General features: G+C 49.3%; 2 protein-coding genes across 8 annotated transcripts in view; both read left to right on the top strand.

Annotated features, from left to right (window-relative positions):
- Positions 1–19764, top strand: part of THADA (THADA armadillo repeat containing) — a 329917-nt gene extending 310153 nt beyond the window's left edge. For 6 of the 7 annotated variants that reach the window (XM_040453897.1, XM_040453899.1, XM_040453900.1 and 3 more), the window contains 2 exons: positions 11775–11944; positions 18665–19764. In XM_040453897.1, the coding sequence (XP_040309831.1) occupies positions 11775–11944; positions 18665–19057 (563 nt within the window). In that variant the 3' untranslated portion in view covers positions 19058–19764. Of the gene's footprint in view, positions 1–11774; positions 11945–12319; positions 12384–18664 lie in introns of all 7 variants that reach the window. The other variant, XR_005784245.1, reaches the window with a different exon arrangement.
- A 3335-nt stretch (positions 19765–23099) lies between these two features.
- Positions 23100–25634, top strand: ZFP36L2 (ZFP36 ring finger protein like 2). Its single transcript, XM_040453904.1, has 2 exons — positions 23100–23432; positions 23951–25634. Exons 1-2 carry the CDS (start codon positions 23382–23384, stop codon positions 25400–25402), a joined length of 1503 nt encoding a protein of 500 aa, XP_040309838.1. The 5' UTR covers positions 23100–23381; the 3' UTR covers positions 25403–25634.
- Positions 25635–25640: the final 6 nt, after the last annotated feature.

Here is a 25640-nt window from a genome sequence, read left to right on the forward strand (position 1 = left end):
TCAAGCCCTATTTGAATAAGCTGAAAGGGTTGAAGATAGGGAGTAGGGGACCAATGTAGGCAATATGGTGGGTGGAGAGTGGCGCTGAGGGTCAGAGAAGCTTAGGAAGAACTCAGAAGGAGCTAGTCAGTCTTCAGAGCTCAGGCTGAGAAGAAATTTCCTTTAACAAGTTCCAGTCGTGAAATAAACTAAAGAAAACTTGGGGTGCCTGGGTGGTGCAGTCGGTTAAGCGTCCGACTTCAGCCAGGTCACGATCTCGTGGTCCGTGAGTTCGAGCTCCGCGTCGGGTTCTGGGCTGATGGCTCAGAGCCTGGAGCCTGTTTCCGATTCTGTGTCTCCCTCTCTCTCTGCCCCTCCCCCGTTCATGCTCTGTCTCTCTCTGTCCCCAAAAAAATAAATAAACGTTGAAAAAAAAAAAAAAAGAAAACTGGAATGACTTCAAGGAAAGGGAGAAGAGAAATAGTAGGATCCAGGCTGGTCCCTGAGGAATATGGAATGTGTCTGCAGAACACTTGAACTCTGCCCAGAGGAAGAGGAGGCTAATTGCAGAAGGAGAGCTCGAGTTGCCCAGTGCCACCTCCCTCCCCAGGACAGCGTCTCAGTCTATAGGCATCCTCATTGTACTCGACCTCCTCACTGGCTCATCCAGCAGTGTCAGGGAGATGGGGAGAAGGACTCAGATTGCGCCTTCCAGGAGTGCTTTGGGATGAGTGACCTAAGTGCAAGGTGCTTACCTTACACGAAGAGGCGGAGGTGATTGAACACTTTGGGAGGCCCAACAGAGTAAAATCACCAAGGAACAGGCAGAGCGCAGGGGAAGTGCTGCTGGCGAGGGTCGCACCTTGTGCAAGGGCGTCAAGTATGGGCCGGATGCTGTTGTCCAGAGCATCTCTGGGCTGGACCTAACTCACTCCTCACCCTGTGACCCTGTGACACACCAGGGCTCCAGGGAAAGGTCTTCATTAGCCTGCTCTGGAGCGGCCATGGACAAAGCTCACATGCACCTTACTCTTTCCCACTGACTTAGGAGGTAGCCGCAAGAAACAGGACAGTGAGCTGCGCACAAAATTGGGTATAACCAGGTACCCTGAAAGGTTTAGACGGGTGGATGGTGCTCCCCTTCTCCCCAGACTGAATGCCCCCAGGAGAACCCAGCTTTTGTCACAGGCATTGTTGCCTGAGAGTGACGTTCGTTTCAATCCACTCCTCATTCTTTGGTGTGGTTGGAAGTGAACAATTGTAAGCATTTTTATAAGCTTTGAGCTGAGTGTACTATTAACCAGCTGTAATTTAATTTATCAACCCCTTTTCAGTGAAGTATGGCCCTCCTAAGGAAGAAATGCACACTTGTAATTCATATGAAATGCTTGTTTGTTTTTATTCATGTTGGCTGGATCCATTTTTAAAATTAGGGGAAAATATATATATATTTACCCAGTGATTTGAGGTGGGCCCACATTTTTTAAATTATAGCTTTTTTAACTTTAAAAATACAGGTTTTTAAAAATACGTATCTTTTCTTTCAAATGAAAACCAAGGATTTGGTTTCATGACGGGTCAACCAGGAAAATGTTTGCACCAGGGTTATGACTGCTTCTGTGGGGGTGTCAGCCTTTGGGAGCTAGGTCTGCAGGAACTTTGGGGGAACCCAGGCCATTTGTTCTGTATAAAAATGGCTATAAAATTAAGAAAAAGCAAATTACTAATATTTGAAAGGTTCCCCCCCCCCAACTATTTTTAGAATTTCCAGTGGTGTTTTTATCCTTTCCCTTCAGACCTGGAAAATGTTTCCACCTCCAGACAGAAAGGGCTCTGTAATAAGCTATTCATCTCAAGTGGCTGCTTTTCACCTGTTACCACCTTTCTGCCCAGAGAGCTGATGAGGAGTGGGGGGAGCTAGGGATTGCCTTGTGGGGGGGGGGGTGGAAATGAGAGGAGATGAGCTCCTTCTCATGTGCCCCAAATAGAGACCCAGGCCCCTGTTTTCCTGATGAACATTGGAAAGTTCCATCCATCCACCTACCAGACTGTTTACGTGGAGAGACTTCATCAAAGGGACTATTTACAGTTGTGCAGGGTTGTGGGCAGAGCTAAGGCAGGGCTTCTCAACCTCAGTACTACTGACATTTGGGGGAGGCGGGAGGTATCATGTGCATCACAGGGTAGCTAGCAGCATCCCTGGCCTCCAGCCACCACCTCCTCTGACTTGACAACCAAAAATGTGTCAGACATTGACAGATGTCCCCTACAGGGCAATATCGTCTCTGCTTGTGGTTGAGAACCACTAGGTGGAGGGAAGCAGCAAGTGATGTTGAGGCACCCAGAGACTAGTATTACTGCCCCCACCACCCTGAAAGCAGACGGAATGGGGGTTCCTGAACCCAAAAAGAGCTAAACTGGGAGGGGCGCAGCCATGCCAGACTCACAGGGGAGAGTGTGGGAAAGAAAAACCCAACTTCTCTCTCTTTCTCCCCTCCAAATTCTGTGTTCCCTCCCCATGGTATACATCCTGCCAGAAGCCAGGTGGTGAGGAAACCTGGGTAGTACAGTCCATAAAGTCAGCCTCCTGGGGCACTGAGCGGGAGGCTGAAAGACAAAGAATGGATGGTGGGAGCAAAAATATGATTATATGAAATTAATCAGTCTACTCATCCCTCCATATGTTCATTCAACATTTATAGTTGGCTTAGCAAAATGGTCAAGAATATAAGCTCTGGAGTCAGACAAGCCTGGGTTTGTATCTGGCCCTACCGCGAACCTGTGTGATCTTGAATGAGTGACTGACTTCCTTAATGCTCAATAACCTCAAATGTAGAATGGCAACAATTATTCTGTCTATATGTGCCTGAGTCTTGCAGTGTTGGAGATTTCCCGGGGAAACACAAGTCCTAAGTAAATTGCTTAATACATGACTCTAATCAAGTGCCAAGTGGATGGTATCTGCTGTGTGCCCAGTGCTGCTTTATGGATGATCGTGGGAAAAGCAAAGACATGGGGCTCAGCTACAGAATGCCCTCTTTCACCATCTGTCAGCATACTGAGTGCTGTGCAGATATGAGCAGAGAAAGGTCACAGAGGGCTAGAAAAATCCAGACCACAAGACCTGAGTCAGGTCCCAAGGGACGAGTAGGTCTGGCTAAGTCAGGATGAGGAAGCAGATCTTTTAGACGGGGGATGATGAGGAAACCGAAGCCATGAGAGTTGGAGGGAGGGGGGAAGGCCCAGAGAGCCCCAGAGGCAGACTGGTGAGCAGACAGCTTTGGTAGATAGTCTTGGTCTATGAAGATGAGGGGCTGGATCTGGGTTAGCTGCCTTCCTCAGTACTCAGGTGTAGGAGTCAGAAACTCACATGCCTACAGGAATGAGTGGGAGGCAGCAGGGTCGTCCCAGACTGGATGCACTGATGCCTCCTGTAGAGCAGAGCCATTGCTGTGCTCCAGGCATCTATTACCACATTAAAGTGCAGGCCTAGGACACCAGGTTCTAATTTTCTGAATTTTCAAATGATGCTAGCAACTCAGATTTTTCATGAGAAATCTCCTGACTTTTAAAAAACCATATAAGCCATACCAGACTTGTGTGGACACCAAACAGTTTATTTGCACCCCTGTCTAGAAGCTTCTGAGGGGCCCTTTGGGGCGTTAGAACCCTTGAGCTCTGTGTTTGGTTGGGTTCTGCCTCCTTGTGTACTCTCTTCTAAACAATAACTCTCAGGGCTTAAACAAACAAAGAAACAAACAAACAAACAAAAACCAAAACGGGTGCTTGGGTGTCTCAGTCCGTTAAGCATCCAACTTCGGCTCAGGTCATGATCTCACAGTTCGTGGGTTCGAGCGTCACTTCAGGCTCTGTGCTGACAGCTCAGAGCCCGGAACCTGCTTCGGATTCTGTGTCTCCTCTCTCTCTGCCCCTCCCCCACTCACACTCCGTCTCTCTCTCTCTCTCTCTCTCTCTCTCTCTCTCTCTGTCTCTCTCTCTCTCTCTCGAAAATAAATGAACAACAAAAAAAAAAGAGCAGAAAAAGAAGTAGGAGGAAGAGTTCCCCTCCAGACTTAATACCGTGGCCAGGTTGGGACTGTAAGGGAAGGGCTGGCTGTAGCCTAGGCACACAGACTTGGAACAGTGAGTGGGTGGGCAGTAGTCTGTGCTGTATGCGCTCCTTGCACTTGCCCCAGTGCATGCAGGGGCAGGGGCTGGGGCTGGGGCTGGGGCTTCCCTTGAGAGCACTAACCAGCACATTTGGTTCTTCTTTGATGACATTTTTTAAATATTCAGGTAAAGAACAGAGGCTAATATCACAAATACCCATGTTCCCCTACCCAGACTTCCTGCTGGGTTCTTCAGAACTGGAGGTGTCACCCCTTTTCTTTCCTTAGGACATGGACCTTCCTCTGGGCCATTTGTCTCGGGTAAGGGTCACTGGGGAGCTCTGTTTGGTGGTAAAGGCTGAGAAAATGACCTTTGGTATAGCCATGAAGTCCTGTCACTGACTGCCACGCCAGGAAACCACCTCTGAGTGCTGGCTCTGCTGGCCCTGAAGAGCAGAGAGCCATGGGCTCTAGGGCCAAGGGTCAGGAGAGGCAAGGGACAGAGGGGCTCTGGCAGCCTCAGGAAGAACTGAATGGCAGAGTCAGCAGTTGAACCAAGCTTCAGTTCCACACTTGTTTCTCATGACTAAAATCCAGGCTCTTGCTCTGCTGAGGGGAAGTAAAGAAGTGTATGGAGAAGACCAAAAATAACGAAGTGGTCTGGAAACAGCCTCGTGCAACCTTAAAATATTTTCGCTCAGAAAAAAGAAGGCACAGTAATACTCCCTCACTCAAACACTGCCTTTGCCTCCCGGCATCTGCTCCAGCCTGTCTGGCCCTCCGGCTACACCTCCACCTCCCCTGGCGGACACCCCTCCTCAGGGGTAGGCCTAATCTCCCTGCTCCTCCCTTTCGTCCCAGCCGTGCATGGCCCCTTACGCTTGGCCTGCCCAGGTTTCCCCTCCATGAAGCTCCCTCCTCCCACTCTCCACCTTTTTTTCCCCTTTTCTAGTGTTTCATTGCTGCTACTAATGATATCGTCAGTCCCATCACGATACTCCATCTTAGACTGTTTCATGACCCTTCGTATGTGTCAGCTCATCTCTGACTAAACTCTTCTGTCTCTGAGAGAAGGGACTGGGGTTTTCCTTGTGTTTCTCACAGTGCCCCCCACACAGCAGGTGACATTAAGTACTATGGGCAGAGAGAAGCTTGAATTGATGGGTGAATGGGTGGGTGGATGGACAGAGAGATGGTTGAATGGCAAGGTTGAGGGAGTTTGACAAAGGCTCAAAACTGCGTTCTCCAGAGCTAGGGGCAGGGAACATCCAACCCATCTCCATTTACTCAGCATTTACTGTGCTGACTTGGGCTCTCTCAGGAAGGAGACTTGACCAGTGGCCTTAGTCTAGAGGGCATCTTCCCCATGACAGTTTAGAATCAGACTTTCTAATCCATGGTCTGAAGCGGTTTTCAAGGTTGGCATCTGGAACAAGTCAATGTTGGCATTTTCATTTTAATCAGTACGGTTGAAGAAGTCCTCGAAGCCTGGGACTTAATGTGGATCCAGTCCACTGTGTGAAGCCTGTGTCTTTAGCTGCTAGCCCCGAGATGGGCCTTGTCACAGAGGTGGGAAAGAAGATGGGCGGCAGGGCTGTGGGGCTCCCCATGCTCACCTCAAGAGCGTCAGCAAGTAAGGTGTCCCGTTAGCCAGGTGCCTGCCTTGGCAGGAGAGCCCTGATGTGGCTGGGGCAGTAACAAGAAGTCCCCACTGCAGCAGCCCTGAAGCCCTGTGTTTGCTCCCCTCCCCTACAACCAAGTTACCCATTCACAAGGGTGGAAGGCAAGGATTAACTAGTTCTAAATGCTGATTCGTTGGGTTTCCAACTCACTTCCAAATGACTGAATGCTTATGCCCCTTGTGTAGGCCTACCACAGATGGGAATGTGTACCGGTACACCTCAGCCATTTGAAGAGGCTTATTTCACGCTAGCCTTAGCTGTGTAGCCATTGGGAGCCAATGAATACTTCTCCCACACTGACTTCTTCCCTCCTCTGATTCCTGCAGCTCATGAGATCCAGACCAGTCCATTGAGCACTTGATGTCTCATTGTTGCTTGAGTTTAAGCCTTCCCTTCCCTCTCAGACCACTGCCTTCTTGAGGACAGGACTTGTCAGCTACTTGCCTTGCTTTTCCCACAGTGCTCAGCACGGTGCTGACCACATAGCACACCCTCAGCACCTACGCCCTGACTGTCTGGTGAAGGGCCAGCTGCTCCAGGAAGCCTTCTCAGGTGCCCTCCCTACCCGCTGAGCAACCACTCACCTCTGCAGAGTCCTCTAGTGCCTGAGGCCCGGGCCCTACAGGCAAGCATGAGGGCTTGAAGTGTTTGTCCAGGCTCAAATATTCTGTGAGCTCTTTCAAGGCATGCACTGTGCTCAACAGTTGGGACCAACCGTGCACACAGATTTTTTAAGACAACAATTTCACTGAGATACGCCATACACGTGCCACATGAGTCAACTGCAGAAAGGGTACCATGCACCGGTTTTAGCATATTCATGCAGTTGTTCAGCCATCACCACAGTTGAGTTCAGCCATTTTCATCACTCCAAAAGAAACCCGCGCCCTTAGCAGTCCCCCTTCATTCTCCCTGTAGCAGTTTCCGGGGGCTGTTGTAACAAATTACCATAAACTTGGTGACCTAAAACAACAGCAGTTTCTGGTTTCACAAGGCCAGAAGTCCAACATTAAGGTGTCAACAGGGCCACACTGGAGGCTCTGGGGAAGAATCTTCCTCTAGGGAATTCCTTGCCTCTTCCAGCTTCCGGAGGCTGTCAGCATACCTTGGCTGCATCACTCCAGTCTTCTAGCTTCACATCACCACCTCCTCTGTGTGTCTGCTGTCTTTCTGCTCTCTCTTGTTAGGACATTTGTGATGGCATTTAGGGTCCACCCAGATCAGCAAAGATTATTTCCTTCATCTCAACACCATTAACTTAATCACATTTGCAAAGACCCTTTTTCCAAGTAAGGTAACATTCATGGGTTCCAGGGACTGGACATGAATATCTTTTGGGAAGCCAATTTTTGGCCTACCACACTGCCCATGCCCCCTGGCCCAAAATAATTCACATCCCACAAAATTTGCCAAATTAAAGTGTACAGGGGTGCCTGGGTGGCTCAGTCAGTTAAGCATCTGACTCTTGGTTTCGACTCAGGGCATGATCTTGTAATTTTGTGGATTCAAACCCCGCATCAGGCTCTGTGCTGACAGCATGGAGCCTGCTTGGGATTCTGTCTCTCTCCCTCTCTCTCTGCCCCTCCCCTGTTGCACCATCTCTGTCTCTCTCAAAATAAAAAAGAAACTTAAAAAAATGTTTTTAAATAACTGCACAGGTGTACACATTTTAGTATATTCACAAGACTGTGCAACCATCACCACTATTAAATTCCAGAACACTTTCATCAGCCCAAAAAAGAAACATTATTTCTATCAGCAATCATTCCTCAATCTCCCTAGTCTCCAACTTCTGGTAGCCACCAATCCACCTTTTGTCTCTATGATTTGCCTGTTCTGGATATTTCACATAAGTGGAATTATATAATACACAGGCTTTTGTGTCTGGCTTCTTTCACTTAGCGTGTTTTCAAAGTTCCTCCATGTTGTAGCATGCATCACTACTTCATTCCTTTTTAAGGCTGAATAATCTTCCATTGTATGGATATACCACATTTTATTTATCCATTCATTGGTTGATGGACATTTTGACTGCTTCTGTGTATTGACTATTAGGAACATTCATGTACAAGTTTTTGTGTGGACATATGTGCTTTATCTCTCTTAGGTATGTGCCTAGGAGTGAGCAAAACTTTGAGACTGTTTTCCAAAGTGGCTGCACCATTTTACATCCCCATCAGCAATGTCTGGGAGTTCCATCTTCTCCATAGCCTCACTAAAACTTATTACTTATTATCTGTCTTTTTTATTATAGTTCTCCAAGTGGTTGTGAAGTGGTATCTCACCATGGTTTTGATTTGCATTTTTCTGATGGTCGACGATGTTAAGCATCTCTTCCCGTAACTTATTGGTCATTTGTGTATCTTCTCTGGAGAAATGTCTGTTCAGATCCTTTGTATGTGTTTTCATTGGGTTATTTGTATTTTATTATTTCAGTTTTTTTAATGTTTATTTATTGGGGGGGGCACATGCATGCACACGCACGTGCGCGCTCACACACACACATACACACACACGCACAAGCTGGGGAGGGCCAAAGAGAGAGGGAGAGAGAGAAGCCCAAGCAGGCTCTAAGCCTGGCTGGCCTGCATGGTCAGCTCAAAAGTTCCTCCCCCCACTCTCCTGCCTCTCTTCACAAGGCATTTGGCCAGTAGAGATCTGGGTTGTTTTGGCTGAGGTGTCCTAGTCCAGGGCAAGGTAATAAAAGAGGAAACTTGGTGGGATGCATCTGGCCCCTCAAAGAGATTTAAATCCAACCAGTTCTCCTCCTGCCCCCACCCCGCTTTTTCTCCCTTCCTTCTTCATCTTGCAGAGTCAGTATTTGGGCGGTTATAATTCTCTCTGGATCCACCTCTAGCCACATTGCACCAGCACTCCTTTATACCTCTGTCATGCCTGCCACTCTCCTGCCGCTTCCTCAGCACGATTGATGACAAAATGGTGCAGGATGGGGGATATCTGTCCTGTTGGGTAGGGCAGGTGCAGCAGTCTGGCCTTCCTGGCGGCTTCTCTGGTCACTCTCGTATGTTCTTTATGGAGCCAACCGGAGTGTTGCTGAGCTGCAGGCACAGATTTTGCTGGTGGACTGTGGCATTTCCAGTCCTTGCCTTGAGGAGACCGAAAGGGGAGCAGGCCGTAAATCAGAAGGTAGATTTTTGTGAAAGGTTTCACATAAGCCCACCTGCTGCACAATACCTGCTGCTTTGATTGTCTTTTGAAATATGGCCCCCAGCTGGGAGCTTTTCTTTGTGAATCAGAGTGATAAAGCCAAGTCTGACTTCATCTCTGTGGGGTGCCGGGGGTGTTTCTCCATTGCCTCCCTGTGGGGTAGGGACAGCTTCTGCGCTGAGGCCCACTTAGCTCACTGCCACCACAGCTAACTGTGCAAACTCGGATCCGTTACCCCGCTTCCATGAGCATAACTTCCTCATTTGTTAAATAAGGATGCCTCCCTCCTAGTGGTGGGAGCGGTAAGGATCTGATAGGCCAGTATTCATTATTATCAACGGTAACCCTAGTTAACCATCTAGTGAATGCTTGCTTTGTGGCAGTCCCTATGTTATTAAATCAAGCGGCAGTAAAGGAAAAGATTTCATGATCTCCGGGGCCACACACTGGAATGTTCTGAGCCTCTGCTCTATGTTTAATCCCATGCCGGTCTTCGTGCGTATTTTCAGTTCTTTGAGGTTTGAAGGATGCCAATTAATTGTACCGTCTCCCCATACAGCTACTACACAGAGGGGTCAGGTAGAGATAAAAACAGATATTGTAGGGATGCCTGGACGGCTCAGTTGGTTAAGCGTCCCATTTCAGCTCAGGTCATGATCTCGCGGTTCGTGGGTTCGAGCCCCTCATCGGGCTCTGTGCTGAAGCTCAGAGCCTGGAGCCTTTTTCAGATTCTGTGTCTCCCTCTCTCTCTGCTCCTCCCCAGCTCACACTCTGTCTCTCTTTCTCAAAAATAAATAAACATTTAAAAAAAATTTTTTTAATAATAAAAATAAAAAATAGAGATTGTATTGTAGGTAAAGGCTAGACCAACACATGGCCCAGACCTACAGCCAAAATGCACCTTTGCTCCCCACTTCCCTCCCATCCCCCTCCTCTTTTTCTGTTGCCCAAGTTAAATCCTGGTTCCAGGCTGCACAGGCAGCAGCCTAGGGAGCAGGGGCACTAAGGAGCAGTTGTCCCAGGGGATTGATTTGGGGATGGTGACATCAGTCTTTTAGCTGCTTCCATGAGTGTAGGCTCTTCTGGGTGTGTTCCAGGTAGTACTGGCCCCGCTGCAGGGTCACCAACCCTGCTTATCTCACTGTGAAGACTTGCATGTCTAGAATGTTGGTGCTGTTTCCAAATCTGTGTTCCACAGGCATCGTGAAACATTTTGCCCATTCCTATTCTTCATAGTCACTTACAGCTCTGTGACTATACAAAAGCGGGTCATTCTGAGCCCAGGATCCCTCACCTGTGAAGTAGGGATGGCAATATCCAACCGATAGGATGTTGAAGGAATGGACAGAAGATACTTGGTTAGGGCCTGGCACATAATGGGCCCTTGGGGGGCCATCCTGCTATGTCTGGTTCAGTACCCTGAGAACTCAAAGCTTTCAGTCCAGACTTGGAGGCTTCTCCCCGTGTGCTGAGCATGTCTCTTTGGGAGCCAGTGGTCAGGGCCAGGTCTATGTGCTGGAGTTGGAAATGTGGATTTGGGAAAAGATGAGGCCTCAACAGAAGTGGGTCCTCGAAAGACCAGCACTGGTGCATGGATGGATCCAAAGAGGTTCATTTTGTGGTGGGATTTCAATCCCATGTTTCAGACCTCCTCCAGGTTGGGGGCGGGAGGGCTGGGGTCGTTAGCGGAAGTGCCAACAACCCAGAGCCTCCCTTCAAATCCATATTTAGGACTGCATAAGGCAAAATGATGAAGTAAGCAATGGTTCCCCCAAGGCACCTGCTTCCTCTTTCTGCACCCTAATCTACTCTTTCAGCGCCCTTTCCCAGCCAACTAGGAAGATGAGTGTCTGAAAATGAATCCAAAGAGGGCAGCAAAATGTGAGCCAAATCAGGCTCACCACCTTTTGTTGTACAGCTCGTAAACTACAAATGGTTTTTATGTTTTTAAATGGTTGGGGGAAAAAAACCAAAAGAAGAATATTTTATGACATGTGAAAACCACATGACATTCAAATTTTACTGGAACATTAAAAGTTTACATATTGTCCATGGCTGCTTCCAGCAGAGTTGAGTAGTTGTGACAGAGACCTGAAGACCCCCAATGTCTGAAATATTTATTATCTGGCCTTTTAAGAAAACGTTTGTTGGGGCGCCTGGGTGGCTCAGTCGGTTAAGAGTCCGACTTCAGCTCAGGTCATGATGTCACAGTCTGTGGGTTCGAGCCCCATATCGGGCTCTGTGCTGACAGCTCAGAGCCTGGAGCCTGCTTCGGATTCTGTGTCTCCCTCTCTCTCTGCCCCTCCCCTGCTCATGCTCTGTCTCTCTCTGTCTCAAAAAAAAAAAAACAAAAAAAAAGTTAAAAAAAAAAAAAAGAAAACGTTTGCTGATGCCCCGCTCTAAACTGTTAAGAGATTTATGTGTTATGTGGTCAGCAAGATTTGCTTTCAGAGGGACAGGCAAACCAACAGAATCCAGGCGTTGTGGCAGGCCTGCAGAGGAGACACTGGGTGGGGAGCTTTCCTGATTTCCTCCCAGTTACACTGGAGGGGCTGACAGGAGGTAAATGTCTAATCCTGCAGGCGGACTTGCTACTGACCACACTGGGCTAGGGGGCATGGAAATGGTGGGGTTCGGGCCTGTGACTCACTCTAGCTGTGTAGACAGCAGGACTCAGAAATGGGTTGGTAATCTCTGAGGAGCCTATCCCACCAGCCTCCCCATAGGCTGGTGGTAGTGATTAACTCGAGGCCCTTCGTGTTTAGAGTCCTTCAGAGCCTCCGTGGGGTGGCCCTGAGCAGCACATTCATCGTTTGCTTCTCTCTCGCTTCCACAGAATTTGCCTTCTGCCAGGTGGATGCCTCAATCGCACTGACTCTGGCCCTGGCTGTGCTGTGTGACCTGCTCCAGCAGTGGGACCAGCTGGCCCCCGGACTCCCAGTCTTGCTGGGATGGCTGTTGGGAGAGGGGGAGGACTTCGTGGTCCATGTAGAAAGCACACATCAGGTAATCCTAGGGTCTCAGGGCAGTGGGGGCGGGGGGAGGGGGGGCGGGTCAGAGTGTCAAACCTGCCGAATGCAGCACATTAGGCTACTTGGGCTTCAGGTGCCTGCTGAACGTGTGCTTCTAGATGCTTAGGTACGGATCAAGTATGGCTTAGGAAACTGTCTGAATGACATGGCAGCCTGCTAGATCTGCTGGGGGCCCTGGAGATGCTGGGGCAGCTCTCATGCTGGCTTTTTGGGTTCCAATGGTAAGTCTTCAGATCACTAGGGGAGAGGACTTTGAAAGAGACTCCTTGGTTTCCGAAGCCAGTGATTGTGCTCCCGTACTCTCCAGCTGTCTAACTAAAGCCAGTACCCATAGCTGCTCCACACCCAGGACACCCCTTGATCGCCTGACCCCAGTGGCCGATGGGACTGGCATTCCTGAGCTCCACAGGAAGGTAACAGTTGGAAAGACAGTTCTTGGCAGTCCACCACGCCAGGGCAGTGCACAGACAGCAGACTGAAATGCAACCCGAGTCTTCATGGGAAAAAGGGCTGTTTACTTAGCCTGGAGCTTTAGCTTAAGGGACAGGCTCCAGGTTTCCCACACATCTAGAGACTAAGGAGGTGCTCCCAGGGAATATAAGCAGGAGGTGACACCCTTGCATGCCCCCTTGGCCTTGCTACAGCTCCATGAGACCTCCCAGAAAGGAGCTTGGAGCCCCAGTTTTTACAACAGTTGCCCAGGGGACACCTCTAGATCTCCTGGTCTGGAGGCCAGCAGGGATTACAATTACCACCGCACAGGACTGCATATATTTGCATACTTTATTTTATTTTCTTTTAACATTTTGATTTATTTTTGAGAGATAGAGACAGAGCATGAACAGGGGAGGGACAGAGAGAGAGGGAGACACAGAATCTGAAGCAGACTCCAAGCTCTGAGCGTTCAGCACAGAGCCTGATGTGGGACTCGAACCCACCAACCATGAGATCGTGACCTGAGCCAAAGTCAGACACTTAACCAACTGAGCCACCCAGGTGCCCCAATATTTGCTGACTTTAAAAGCTGCCACCAAAGGATCTGGCTTCCAGTCAGCCTGAAAATAGGTACTGAATGATATTCCTCCCCTTGGAACAGGTCTTGGCATTTTGTCAGCAACAGGGGAATATTAAGAATAAATCAGGTGGTTTAGACAATCAGAAAGGTTGAAGAGACAACCAAGAACTAGGGCAAGGTTCAGTGAGAAGTTTCATCACACATAAGACCACTCCTTCAAGACTGAGAAAGGTCGCTGCTTTGCCTAATACATGGAAGCAAAGACAGAGTCAAGCAAAATGAAGAAACAGAGAAATATGTTCCAAATGGAAGAATAAGACAAAACCTCAGAAAAAGACCTTAATGATATGGAGATAAGTCATCTACCTGATCAAGAATTCAATGTATTGGTCATAGAGGAGCCTGGGTGGCTCAGTTGGTTAAGCATCCTGTCTCACTCTTGATTTCGGCTCAGATCATGATTTCACCATTCATGAGAAAGAGCCCCATGTCGGGCTCTGCACTGAGTGTGGAGCTTGCTTGGGATTCTCTCTCTCCCTCTCTCTCTGTGCCCCTCCCCTGCTTGCATGCACACGCTCTCACTCTCTCTCTCAAAAATAAGTAAATAAACTTTAAAAAAAGAAGAAGAAAACTGGAAAAACTACAGATACGTGGCAGTTAAAAACAGGTTACTAACAACTATTGGGTCATAGAAGAAATCAAAGGAGAAATTAAAACACCTAGAAACAAATGAAAACAGAAATAGGACATACCAAAATCTGTGGGATGCAGAAAAAGTGGTTCTAAGAGGGAAGTTCAAGTGATAAATGCCTGTTATCAAGAAACAAGAAAAATCTCAAATAAACAACCTAACTTTATACCTCGAGGAACCAGAAAAAGAAGAACAAACAAAACCAAAATTAGGAGGAGAAAGGAAATAATAAAGATCAGAGTGGAAAAAAATTAAGTAGAGACTAAAAAGACAATGGAAAATGTCAATGAAACTAAAAGCTGGTTCTTTCAAAAGATAAAGAGATAAATCTTTAGCTAGACTCACGAAGAAAAAGAGAGGGTTCAAATAAATAAAATCAGAAATGAAAGAGAAGAAGTTACAACTGATACCACAGAAATACAAAGGATCGTAAGAGACTACTCTGCCAACAAACTGGACAACTAAAAAAGAATGGATAAGTTCTTAAAAACTTGCAATCTTCCAAAACTGAATCATGAAGAAGTGGAAAATCTGAATAGACCAATTACTAGTAAAGAGATTGAATCAGCAATTAAAAACCTCCCAAGAAACAAAAGTCCAAGACCAGACGGCTTCACTGGTAAATTTTACCAAACATTCAAAGATTTAATACCTAGCCTTTCAAACTCTTCCAAAAAATTGAAGAGGAGGGAACGCTTCCAAACTCATTTTACAAGGCCAGCATTACCCTGATACCAAAACCAGATAAGGACACCACGAAAAAGAAAGAAAGAATGAGTGAAGGAAAATTACAGGCCAATATCGCTGATGAACATAGATGTAAAAATCCTCAACAAAATATCAGCAAACTGAGTTCAACAATACATTGAAAGAATCATATACCATAATCAAGTGGGATTTATTCCAGGGATGCAAGTGTGGTTCAACATCCACAAATTAGTCAATGTGATACCGCAGTATTAACAAAATGAAATATAACAATTATGATCATCTCAATAGATGCAGAAAAGCATTTGACAAAATTCAATATCCATTTATGGTAGAAAATAATAATAATGATACAGAGGGCACATATCTTAACATAATGAAAGCCACATATGATAAATAGCTAATACTCAGTGGAAAAAAGCTGAACACTTTAAGATCAGAAACAAGACAAAGATACCCACTCTCACCACTTTTATGCAACATAGTCTTGGAAGTGCTAGCTACAGCAATTATGCAAAAAAAAAAATAAATAAAAGGCATATGGATTGGAAAGGAAGAAGTAAAACTGTCACTATTTGCAGATGACATGACACTATATATAGAAAATCCTAAAGACTCCGCCAAAAAAAAAAAAAACAAAACAACTCTTTTAGAACAAATAAATCTGAATTTGGTAAAGTTGCAGGATATAAAATACAAAAACATGTTGCATTTCTATATGCTAATAACAAACTACCAGAAAGAAATATCAAGAAAATCCCATTTACACTTGCATTAAAAAAGAATAAAATACAGGGGCGCCTGGGTGGCGCAGTCGGTTAGGCGTCCGACTTCAGCCAGGTCACGATCTCGCGGTCTGTGAGTTCGAGCCCCGCGTCGGGCTCTGGGCTGATGGCTCGGAGCCTGGAGCCTGTTTCGGATTCTGTGTCTCCCTCTCTTTCTGCCCCTCCCCCGTTCATGCTCTGTCTCTCTCTGTCCCAAAAATAAATAAACGTTAAAAAAAAAAAAATTTTTAAAAAAAAGAATAAAATACATGGGAATAATTTATATTTCCCTGGGAATAAATTTAACCAAGGAAATAAAAGACCTATACACTGTAAGACTAAAAACTGTAAGATAGTGATGAAAGAAATTAAAGAAGACAGAAATAAATGGAAAGATATTCCATGATCTTGGATTAGAAGAATTAATATTGTTAAAATATCCTTCTGCCCAAAGCAGTCTACAGATTCAATGGAAATTGAAATCTGTCCATTTCCTATCAAAATTCCTATCAAAATTCCAATTCCTATCAAAATTCCAATGGTATTTTTCACAGAACTTGAACATATATTTTAAAATTTATAGGGAACCACCAAAGACCCCAAATAGCAAAGCAATCTTGAGAAAGAAGAACAAAGCCAGAGATATTATGTGCTTTGATTTCAAACTATACTACAAAACTATAGTAATCAAAACAGAATGGCATTGGCACAAAAAGAGACACAGAGATCAGTGGAACAGAATGGAAAGCCCAGAAATAAACCCATGTATGTGTATTTTTTGACAAAGGAGGCAAGAATATACAATGAGGACTGGATAATCTCTTCAATAAAAGGTGTTGGGAGAACTGGACAGCTACCTGCAGTAGAATGAAACTGGACCACTTTCTTACTCCATACACAAAAATTAACTCAAAGTGGATTAGAGACTTGAATATAAGACCTGAAACTATATGGGGCGCCTGGGTGGCTCAGTCAGTTGAGCGTACGACTTCGGCTCAGGTCATGATCTCGCGGTTTGTGGGTTCGAGTCTCGCGTCGGGCTCTGTGCTGACAGCTCGGAGCCTGCAGCCTGATTCAGATTCTGTGTCTCCCTCTCTCTCTGCCCCTCCCCAACTCACACTCTGTCTCTCTCTCTCTCTCCTTCAAAAATAAATAAACATTAAAAAAAAATAAAAAATAAAGAGCCGAAATTATAAACTTCTAGAAGAAAAACACTCCTTGGTGGTAAACTCCTTGACATCAGTTTTAGTGATATTTTTGTGACTGACTCTAAAGGCAAGAGAAACAAAAGCAAATACAAACAAGTGGGACTACATCAAACTAAAAAGCTTCTGCACAACAAAGGAAACCATCAACAAAATGTTAACAGAACTTACTGAATGGGAGAAGATATTTGCAAATGATACATCCAATAAGGAGTTAATATCCAAAAAATAATAATAAAGAACTCATACAACTCAATAATAACAACAAATCTGATTAAGGGGCACTTGGGTGGCTCAGTCAGTTAAGCATCTGACTCTTGACCTCAGCTCAGGTCTTGATCTCAGGGTCATGGGTGTGGGCCCCACACTGGCTCTATGCTGACTTTTAAAAATCTGAAAACTCTGATTAAAAAAATGGGCAGAGGATCTAGACATTTTTCCAAAAGAGACATACAGGTGGGCAACAGATACCTGAAAACGTATTCAACATCACTATCATCAGGGGATTGCAAATCAAAACTACAATGAGATACCACTTTACACCTGTCAGAATGGCTATTATCTAAAAGACAAGAAGTTATTGTTGGCGAGGATGTGGAAAAAAGAGAACTCTCATACCCTGTTTGTGGGAATGTAAATTGGTGAGCCACTAAGGAAACGTATGGAGGTTCCTCATAAAATTAAAAATAGAACTACCACGTGATTTAGCAATTCCACTGCTGAGTATCTATGCAGAGAAAATGAAAACATGGGCACCTGGCTGGCTCAAATGGTAGAGCGTGCAACTCTTGGTCTTGGAGTTGAGAGTTTGAGACCCACGATGACCCTACTCTTAAAAAATAGGGCTGCCTCGGTGGCTCAGTCGGTTGAGCGTCCGACTTCCACTTGGGTCACGGTCTCATGTTTTGTGAGTTCAAGCCCTGCATAGGGCTCTCTGCTGTCAGCCCACTTTGGATCCTCTGTCCTCTTCTCTTTCTGCCCCTCCCCGCTTGCACTCTTTCTCTCTCTCTCTCTCAAAAATTAATAAACATTTAAAAATAAATTAACAAAGAAAACATTGGGGCACCTGGGTGGTTCAGTTGGTTAAGCATTCAACCCTTGATTTCGCCTCAGATCATGATCTCATAATTCGTGGGATTGAGCCCCATGTCGGGCTCCACACTGACAGCATGGAACCTGCTTGCGATTCTGTCTCTCCTCTCTCTCTGCCCATCCTCCCTGCGCACGCATGCATGGTATCTCTCCCAAAATAAACAAGCATTAAAAAAAAAGTGCAGACTCCCAATTATAAGATAAATAAGTCATGGGGATTCCTGTATAGCATGTAGAATATAATCAGTAAGATATTAACTCTGTAGGGTGACAGATGGTAACTAGACTTACTGTGGTGATCATTTCCCCATGTATACAAATGTCATTATGTTGTACACCTGAGACTAGTGTAATATTCTATGTCAGTTATATCTCAATAGAAGGGAAAAAAAAAGAAAGGAAGAGGCCCCTTGGAAGTTGAGTGTTTAATTATGGAGAATGTTTATTAGTCAGCACTGGAATAGCTAACGGCTCCCCACGGTTAGGTCTGAAGGTGAAACATTTGCAGAGTCAGGGTCCTTCCGGGTATTTGCTGCTTAGAGAAAACTATTAGCCCCCTCCAGGTGAGTCAACAGATAGGGAAACTGAGGACCAAGAGAAGCAGCAAAAGCATCTTGTCAACTGAAATTTGTATCCGTCCACCAGTGTCTGACTCAGCTGGCCCTCTTGACATACCCAACAGGCCAAGAGCTGAAAAAGCAGCCTGTTTATGGGAAATGTGGAGACAAGATGAGTGTCTGTAAGAAAATAACCTTGAAAGTCCCCAGCCTTATAGAAATTTGGTTCCATATTCAGAGTAGTGCCTCATATTTGGTAATCCTTTGCTGTTTGTTCTGCTGAGATTTCTCCTCCTCCCCCTCTCTCCAATTTCTAGAGGCACCTTTGGTTCTAGGGCCCACTCCCATGTCGAGGTTCCCTTTTCAACAGCAGGCCCCCAAAATATCTTGACTTGAAACCACAAACACATCTTTATCAAAGGTCATGTTAAGTCTGGGGAAGAAAATTCCTCCCTGGTGGAGAAGTACAGCGAAATGAAAATAGAAAGTGACCTTCTCAGCTGCGAGTGGCATGTATATGTGGGTGCTGACAGGCAAGAGTGGGCCTTCCCTCAGGAGGGGGAGGGGACATACCTCCTCTGAGTCTGGCCAGACTCTGGTCTGGATTGGAGCCTGTCGACATCCCCTGTAATGTTGACTTTGGGCTTTGTCATTCAATCTAGGTGGAAGACTACCTGTTTGAAAAAGCAGAAATCAACTTTTGGGCTGAGACCCTGACCTTCGTGAAGTACCTCTACAAGCACCTCTCCCATCTCCTCTCCAAGTCCAGCTGGTGTCCCCTCCGCCCTGAAAGCCTCCGTCATCTTCACAGGACAGCATCAGAGCGGTGCCACCTCCTTTCCCAGCTCTTCAGAGAACTGCCACCAACTGCTGAGTTTTTGAAGACGGTGGAATTCACAAGACTGCGCATTCAGGAAGAAAGGACTTTGGCTTGCCTGAGGCTGCTGGCCTTTCTGGAAGGAAAGGAAAGGGAAGACACCCTTGTTCTCAGTGCTTCGGACTCTGTTGCAGAAATGAATCCGTTCACTCTTGCAAGAACAGAAACAGCTTGTTGAAGAAAGAAGACTTTTGGGGGTGGGGGGAGTGCGGATTATTCCCCCACTAAATCTGCAGGAAACGTGTTGAACATAAATTCAAATATTTTCTCCCCTTCATGAGTCTAGTCTTCTGTCCCTTCCTACAAAGGAATTTTTCTTCAGCTCACTCATTCAGGGGAGCCTGGTTTATTGCAGCTACTGTAGGAAGTGCGGCTACCACGTTGAATATTTACTCTGTTCCCAGGTGCAGGCCACCTGCGGACCTGAATTCGCCTTTTTCTTCCCCCACAGCCTCTAACGTCCAGGCATAGTCAGCCCACATTTTCTGTGAACTGACTGTACAGAATTAGGTTTTAGCTCGTGACTTTCTCTCCTCTTTCCCACTGAATAGAAGAGCTGGATTAGTTGGCAAACAGCCCACTGGGTCAGAACTCTAAATTTTATTCCATTTTAGCTACAGCAGAAGTATGTTCCAAATGTTGGATCCTGGGAAAATTATAGATCTACTTCATAGAGATGGTTTTGTTTTTACCATCTACATGTTCAAGTCCTGCAGCGACCTGCACATGACGTCTGATTTATTAAAAGAGCTCCTACCCACCAAAAGTGTTTCTGGCAATGCTAGGAAACTTCGATTTTGCCACCCAGTGAAAGCATAGACCCTTGGCTGTGAGAAGGAAATCCAGGGAAAGAAAAGCCAGAATAAATGACTTGTTTTATTCCTACGCTGTTTACTGTCATTTTCTTGGTGGCAATAAAAGATTCTCATTTAAGATGTCAGAAAACACAATTATCCATTTCAGTGTTTGAATCCAGCAACCTTAAGGTTTTTCTGCCTTTTCCAAGCCCAACCCAGCCCTCTGCCTCAGACACCCAGCAGGTGTCGCTCTTGCATACATTTTTGCTTCATTGGCTTGCCATTTTTTCCTTCTCATTTCAGAATGAGTGTTATCCGCAGACAGCGATCTTGAAATTCATAGCTTGGATTGGTCAGAGTCTCATCCATATTCATTTTTCATCCTGGTTATCAGAATGATACCAGCTTTTAGGGACTGTAAATATTTTTAAATACTTCTCAGGTGAGCAATCACTTGGAACTATGTTATTGATGTTTGACGGTCTGAAGGGGCAGTTTAAAAGAGAGAAAGTTTGATATCATTTCCTACTGCAGAAAAGCTCGTATTTCAAATGTGTTTCTCTTTAAAAAAAACCACCTAACACTAAAAACACGGCCATACTGGAAGTACAGAAAAATAGCTCTGTAGGAAAAGGCAAGGAAAGGAGTAAACTTAGAATCCAAAGTTTTGTCCTAAAGAGAACAGGAAATTCCCTAGGTAGTTTTGGACTATTCGGCTCAAAATGTGTTTTTTTGTGATCCTGAATTAATTAGGATCCTGTGTAGCCCACACTTGATGGAAAGTTGCCAGTCTAACATTTCTTTTTGTTCTGAGAAGGACTGACTGGGTCAGAAGTCAGGAAATTGTTGGCATAATGCAGTGACGACCATGGTTCAATAACTATGAAACTGGCCCCGGTAAAGCCCAACTCATTGGAAACGGCCAGCGTTCCTTTTCTCTCCATTTAAAATGAAATAAAAGCAGATACATAATAATAAAAGCACCTTACACCAGCAGGTGCTCTTTACCAAAACATGTACCATAGCATATGTACATGTTATCTCTAGGATCCTTCTACCCAGCCTGCAAAGTGGGTGTTCTCATGGCTGCAGACTGGGAATTACCCCAGATTTTGATGATGGCTGGCTGTGGCCAGCCTGGGAGGACAGGAGGGACAGAAGTTTCTACTGGTTTTATATCTGAAATCTTAATACTGACCTACAATAGCAGTGAAATGGCTGTTTCACACTTGCCTGATGCATTCCCAGGGGAATCTTAGAATACTACTATCAGGGCAAACCTCAGACTCCATGTTTGGGGTCATTTCAACAAAGAACAAAACAGAACAGTTGGGGTTCTTGAGTGCTCTGGGCTGTGTCAGCCACAGCTGCCTGGGGGCCAGTGCAGGCTGGGTGGTGCAATCACCCAGATTGAAGCAATCCCCTCTTCCGGGGTCATTGCTCTTGGCTCCAAGCTAGACGGTCCAAGATTTGGTGCCCCTCAGGTCTGCATGCATGATCCTGTGGACCTCTACCCATCTGGCCACAGTCCAGAGACCCGGCTGTCTCCATTTTTATGCTTTGTCAATTTATTTTAATAAATGATATGGATTTATACCTGTACATCTTTTACACACCTTAACAGATAACGCATTTGCACCTTGACAAGGGTGAGAGATGAGTAAAGCAGGAATTATCTTAGTTTTACAAGGAAACCCAAGTACCAAAGAGATTATGTGATTTGCTTGAGACCACATGACTTGGAAAGGGCAGCGCCTGAACGCCAGCCCTGGGTTTCTGGTCCTAAAGTGCTTGCAGCCCACTGCAGACTCTAGCTCTCTGAGTGGGTGCTTAGGGAGTGACAGCAGGGGGAACTGCATGCAAACTGAACTCTGAGGCGTCAGTTCCATGAGTGGCAGGCCTGATGGCTTATTCCCCCACTTCCAGGTTAACGAATGGAAATGACCAAGAGGAAACAAGAAATAACCTCAATTTGGGAAAGGGGGCGTGGGTTGCTTCCTTCCCTAGAGGGAACTGGGCCTTCCAACTTAGGCCCAAATGCAGCCTAAGCTACCAGGTGTGCGAGATCATGGGCCCGCTCCAGGTTTTGGCAGCATATGTTTAGACGAGTGATAAGTGTCCTGGCCCAGACCCCACATCTGCCCGACCGGGCTGTCAGCGGCTTTTGCCTAACTGGGCGCTAGGGGGGGGCTGTCTGCCCCGTACCCTTGAGGGGGCCCCTTGGCAAAGGCATTACCCAGAGCAGGGCTTTGGGGTGTGGGACTGGTGAGAGGGGGGAAAAAAGAGGGCAAGCCCACCTTGAGCGTCCTCGACGCCCTGTACTGCCTGGGCAGTTGGCCGGCCTCAGCCCGAGCCTGCGGCTCACGACGAGCTAAGGCAGGGCGCGGCGCCCCCAACGGCCAGGGAGGAAAGGGACGTGGAGGGCACGCCCGGCCACGGCCGCGGCGGCCGGGGAGCCTCAGCCGGCAGCTGCACCCCATCCCCTGGGAGGGCTGGGGAAGGCCGAGCTGACCGGCGGACGGACGGGGTGGCGGGAAGTCGCCTCCAGGCCTGCGCAGCTCTCCTGGCCTTTCCTCCCGTCCTCCCAGCCGGCTCCCCCGCCCGGGACGCCCCGCGCCACTGCGCGCCTTTGGCCCTAGCTCAAGGTCTTGTGATGTGATTAGCAAAGCCAGCGCCTTGTCCTCAGACACTCAGCCCTGCCCTGCAGGCCCCGGCGCTCAAGCCCTGTTTACTGCAGCCTGGGCGGGGACGGGGGCGGAGAAACGGGCCCAGGCTCCTCCGGGCGAGACTGCCGCGGCAGCCGCCCGCGTGGCCGCTCCCGCCCCCACCCCCACCGCGCCTCCACGTGCAATCGGGATGGGGCCACCACCCACCGGACGCAGGCCCCGAGCCCCCGCCTCCCGGCCCAAGCACCCTTTGCAAGCCAGCCGGGCCGCGCGGACGGTTGCAATATTCTTGCATTTTGCAATTCCCGCGCCCAGTATAAAACCCAGAGTGGGAGATAAAAGCTTCGCAATTTCGCCTAGCAGGATCCGGCGCGAGGAGACACGTCCAGGGCTGCAGAACTCTGGTCACTTTAAACGTGCAGTGGATTTCCAACAGGGCAGCCCCAGAGAAGAGGAGCCTTATCTTCCCGCCGCCACCCAGCAGCACCCAACAGGGCCGAGCTCTCCACGCCGCCCCGGGCGCCCCGGCAGCCTGCCCCGCCCCACGGCCTCCCGCCCCCTCCGGAGAAAAAAAATTGGCGGCGGCCAATGGGAGGCCACGAAGGCGCTTGACGTCCGCGAGCCGGCGGGCGGCGTTGCTTGGAGACCCCGGCGGGGTCAGCGTTCAGTCCCCTCCTCCGGCACGCCCGCCTAGCCGCTGCTGCGCTCCCGGGCTCTATATAGGGCGCGCGCTCGCGGGCCGCGGAGTTCCAGCAGTCCGCGAGCTGTCGTCGGCTCCGCGCGGGGGGGGGCGGGCCGGGCACCCCGGGGCGCGGAGGAGCGCTGTTTGCTTCTCCTTTCCCCCCACTCCGCACTCCCGGGCACCCTCAAGCCAGTCCACGCTGCTCCCCTCTTCCTCTTGTCTCGTACCCCGGCAAACTTTCGGTTCCTCCCCCGCCCCTCACCCGTTATTCGTCGTGGCTCGAGCCCGGCCGCTCCGCCCCGAGGGCTCCTCCGGACCTCCCTGCCTGCAGCGCCGACCATTACAGGATCCAGAAACATGTCGACCACACTTCTGTCCGCCTTCTACGATATCGACTTCTTGTGCAAGGTACGCGAGGGAGCAAGGAGGGAGTAAAGCGGGCAGGCAGGAAGCCCCTCGAGTTTTCAGACTTTGCCTCTGCCCTCGGCTTTTGGGGCACCCATCCCCACCTTGACTTCGGGGTCGGGAAAAATCCCGGAGTTTGCTGTAGTGTGTGCTCGTGCCTTGTGGGCGGGGAGAAGGAGCTGGGAGGAAGGGCAGGGGGGAGCCGCTGTCGCTGTTTAGTTCCTCCGGCGCCGACCGCGGCCACGCTGCCCGGGGCTTCCCGGACGGGGTTTGCGCCGCCCAGACTGGCGGCCCACGGGCTGAGGATCACATGTCGAAACCGAGCGCGGCCTGGGGTGGGAGTCGGCTCCTCCCAACGCGAACATGATTCTTTTGCGCGTGTAGGGGCGGAGGGTGGGGGCCGAATCGAAATCTGCAAAAAGGAAGAAGAATCAGAAGGCTTGGAAGTTCCTCTGCAACTCGCCCCAACTCTTCCCTCCCTTTCCATATTTCATCCCGTCCTCGCCCCCTCCTTTTGGCAGACGGAGAAATCCCTGGCCAACCTCAATCTGAACATGCTGGACAAGAAGGCGGTGGGGACGCCCGTGGCCGCCGCCCCTAGCTCGGGCTTCACACCGGGCTTTCTCCGACGGCACTCGGCCAGCAACCTGCACGCACTCGCCCACACCGCGCCTAGCCCCGGCAGCTGTTCGCCCAAGTTCCCGGGCGCGGCTAACGGCAGCAGCTGCGGCAGCGGGCCGGCGGGCGGCCCGGCCTCCTACGGCACTCTCAAGGAGCAGTCAGGGGGCGGCGGCACGGCCCTGCTGAACAAGGAGAACAAATTCCGGGACCGCTCATTCAGCGAGAACGGAGAGCGGAGCCAGCACCTCTTGCACCTGCAGCAGCAGCAGCAGCAGCAGCAGAAGGGGGGCGGCGGCTCCCAGATCAACTCCACGCGCTACAAAACTGAGCTGTGCCGGCCCTTCGAGGAGAGCGGCACGTGCAAGTACGGCGAGAAGTGCCAGTTCGCTCACGGCTTCCACGAGCTGCGCAGCCTGACCCGGCACCCGAAGTACAAGACGGAGCTGTGCCGTACCTTCCACACCATCGGCTTCTGCCCCTACGGCCCGCGCTGCCACTTCATCCACAACGCCGACGAGCGGCGGCCCGCGCCGTCGGGGGGCGCCTCCGGGGACCTGCGCGCCTTCAGCGCGCGTGACGCGCTGCACCTGGGCTTCCCCCGGGAGCCGCGGCCCAAGCTGCATCACAGCCTCAGTTTCTCGGGCTTCCCGTCTGGCCACCACCAGCCCCCCGGGGGCCTCGAGTCGCCACTGCTGCTCGACAGCCCCACGTCGCGCACGCCGCCGCCACCGCCCTCTTGTTCCTCGGCCTCCTCCTGCTCCTCGTCCGCTTCGTCCTGCTCCTCGGCCTCAGCGGCCTCCACGCCATCAGGCGCCCCGACGTGCTGTGCCTCGGCGGCAGCTGCGGCCGCGGCAGCGCTTCTGTACGGCACCGGGGGCGCCGAGGACCTGCTGGCGCCGGGCGCCCAATGCGCGGCCTGCTCGTCGGCCTCGTGCGCCAACAACGCCTTTGCATTCGGCCCAGAGCTGAGCAGCCTCATCGCGCCCCTCGCCATCCAGACGCACAACTTTGCCGCAGTAGCCGCGGCGTACTATCGCAGCCAGCAGCAGCAGCAGCAGCAGCAACAGCAGGGCCTGGTGCCCCCCGCGCAGCCTCCGGCGCCGCCCAGCGCGCCCCTCCCTGCCAGTTCTGCCGCGCCGCCCTCACCGCCCTTCAACTTCCAGCTGCCGCGCCGCCTGTCCGAGTCTCCCGTGTTCGACGCGCCCCCTAGCCCCCCGGACTCGCTGTCTGACCGCGACAGCTACTTGAGCGGCTCCCTGAGCTCCGGCAGCCTCAGCGGCTCCGAATCCCCCAGCCTCGACCCCGGCCGCCGCCTGCCTATCTTCAGCCGCCTGTCCATCTCTGACGACTGAGGCAAGAGGGCGCCAGCGAGGAGGAGGAAGGGAAGGCTGTTCTGGGGATATTGGAGGGCGCCCCTGCCGTCTCGACCCCCGTTAAGGGCGGGGTGGGGGAGGCACGGGAGTGGGGTTGGTGATAGGCCCTGAGCAGACTGCGGGCCGCACCGAGCACTTGGACTCGAACTTGTGTGCCGGGAGGGGCCTCCACCCCTCCCCTTTCGGTTTCCTCTTTTTTTTTTTTTTTTTTTTTTTA

The sequence above is a fragment of the Herpailurus yagouaroundi genome, unplaced genomic scaffold, assembly GCF_014898765.1.
Source record: "Herpailurus yagouaroundi ecotype Mexico unplaced genomic scaffold, PumYag 210, whole genome shotgun sequence".
NCBI classification, from domain to species: Eukaryota; Metazoa; Chordata; class Mammalia; order Carnivora; family Felidae; genus Herpailurus; species Herpailurus yagouaroundi.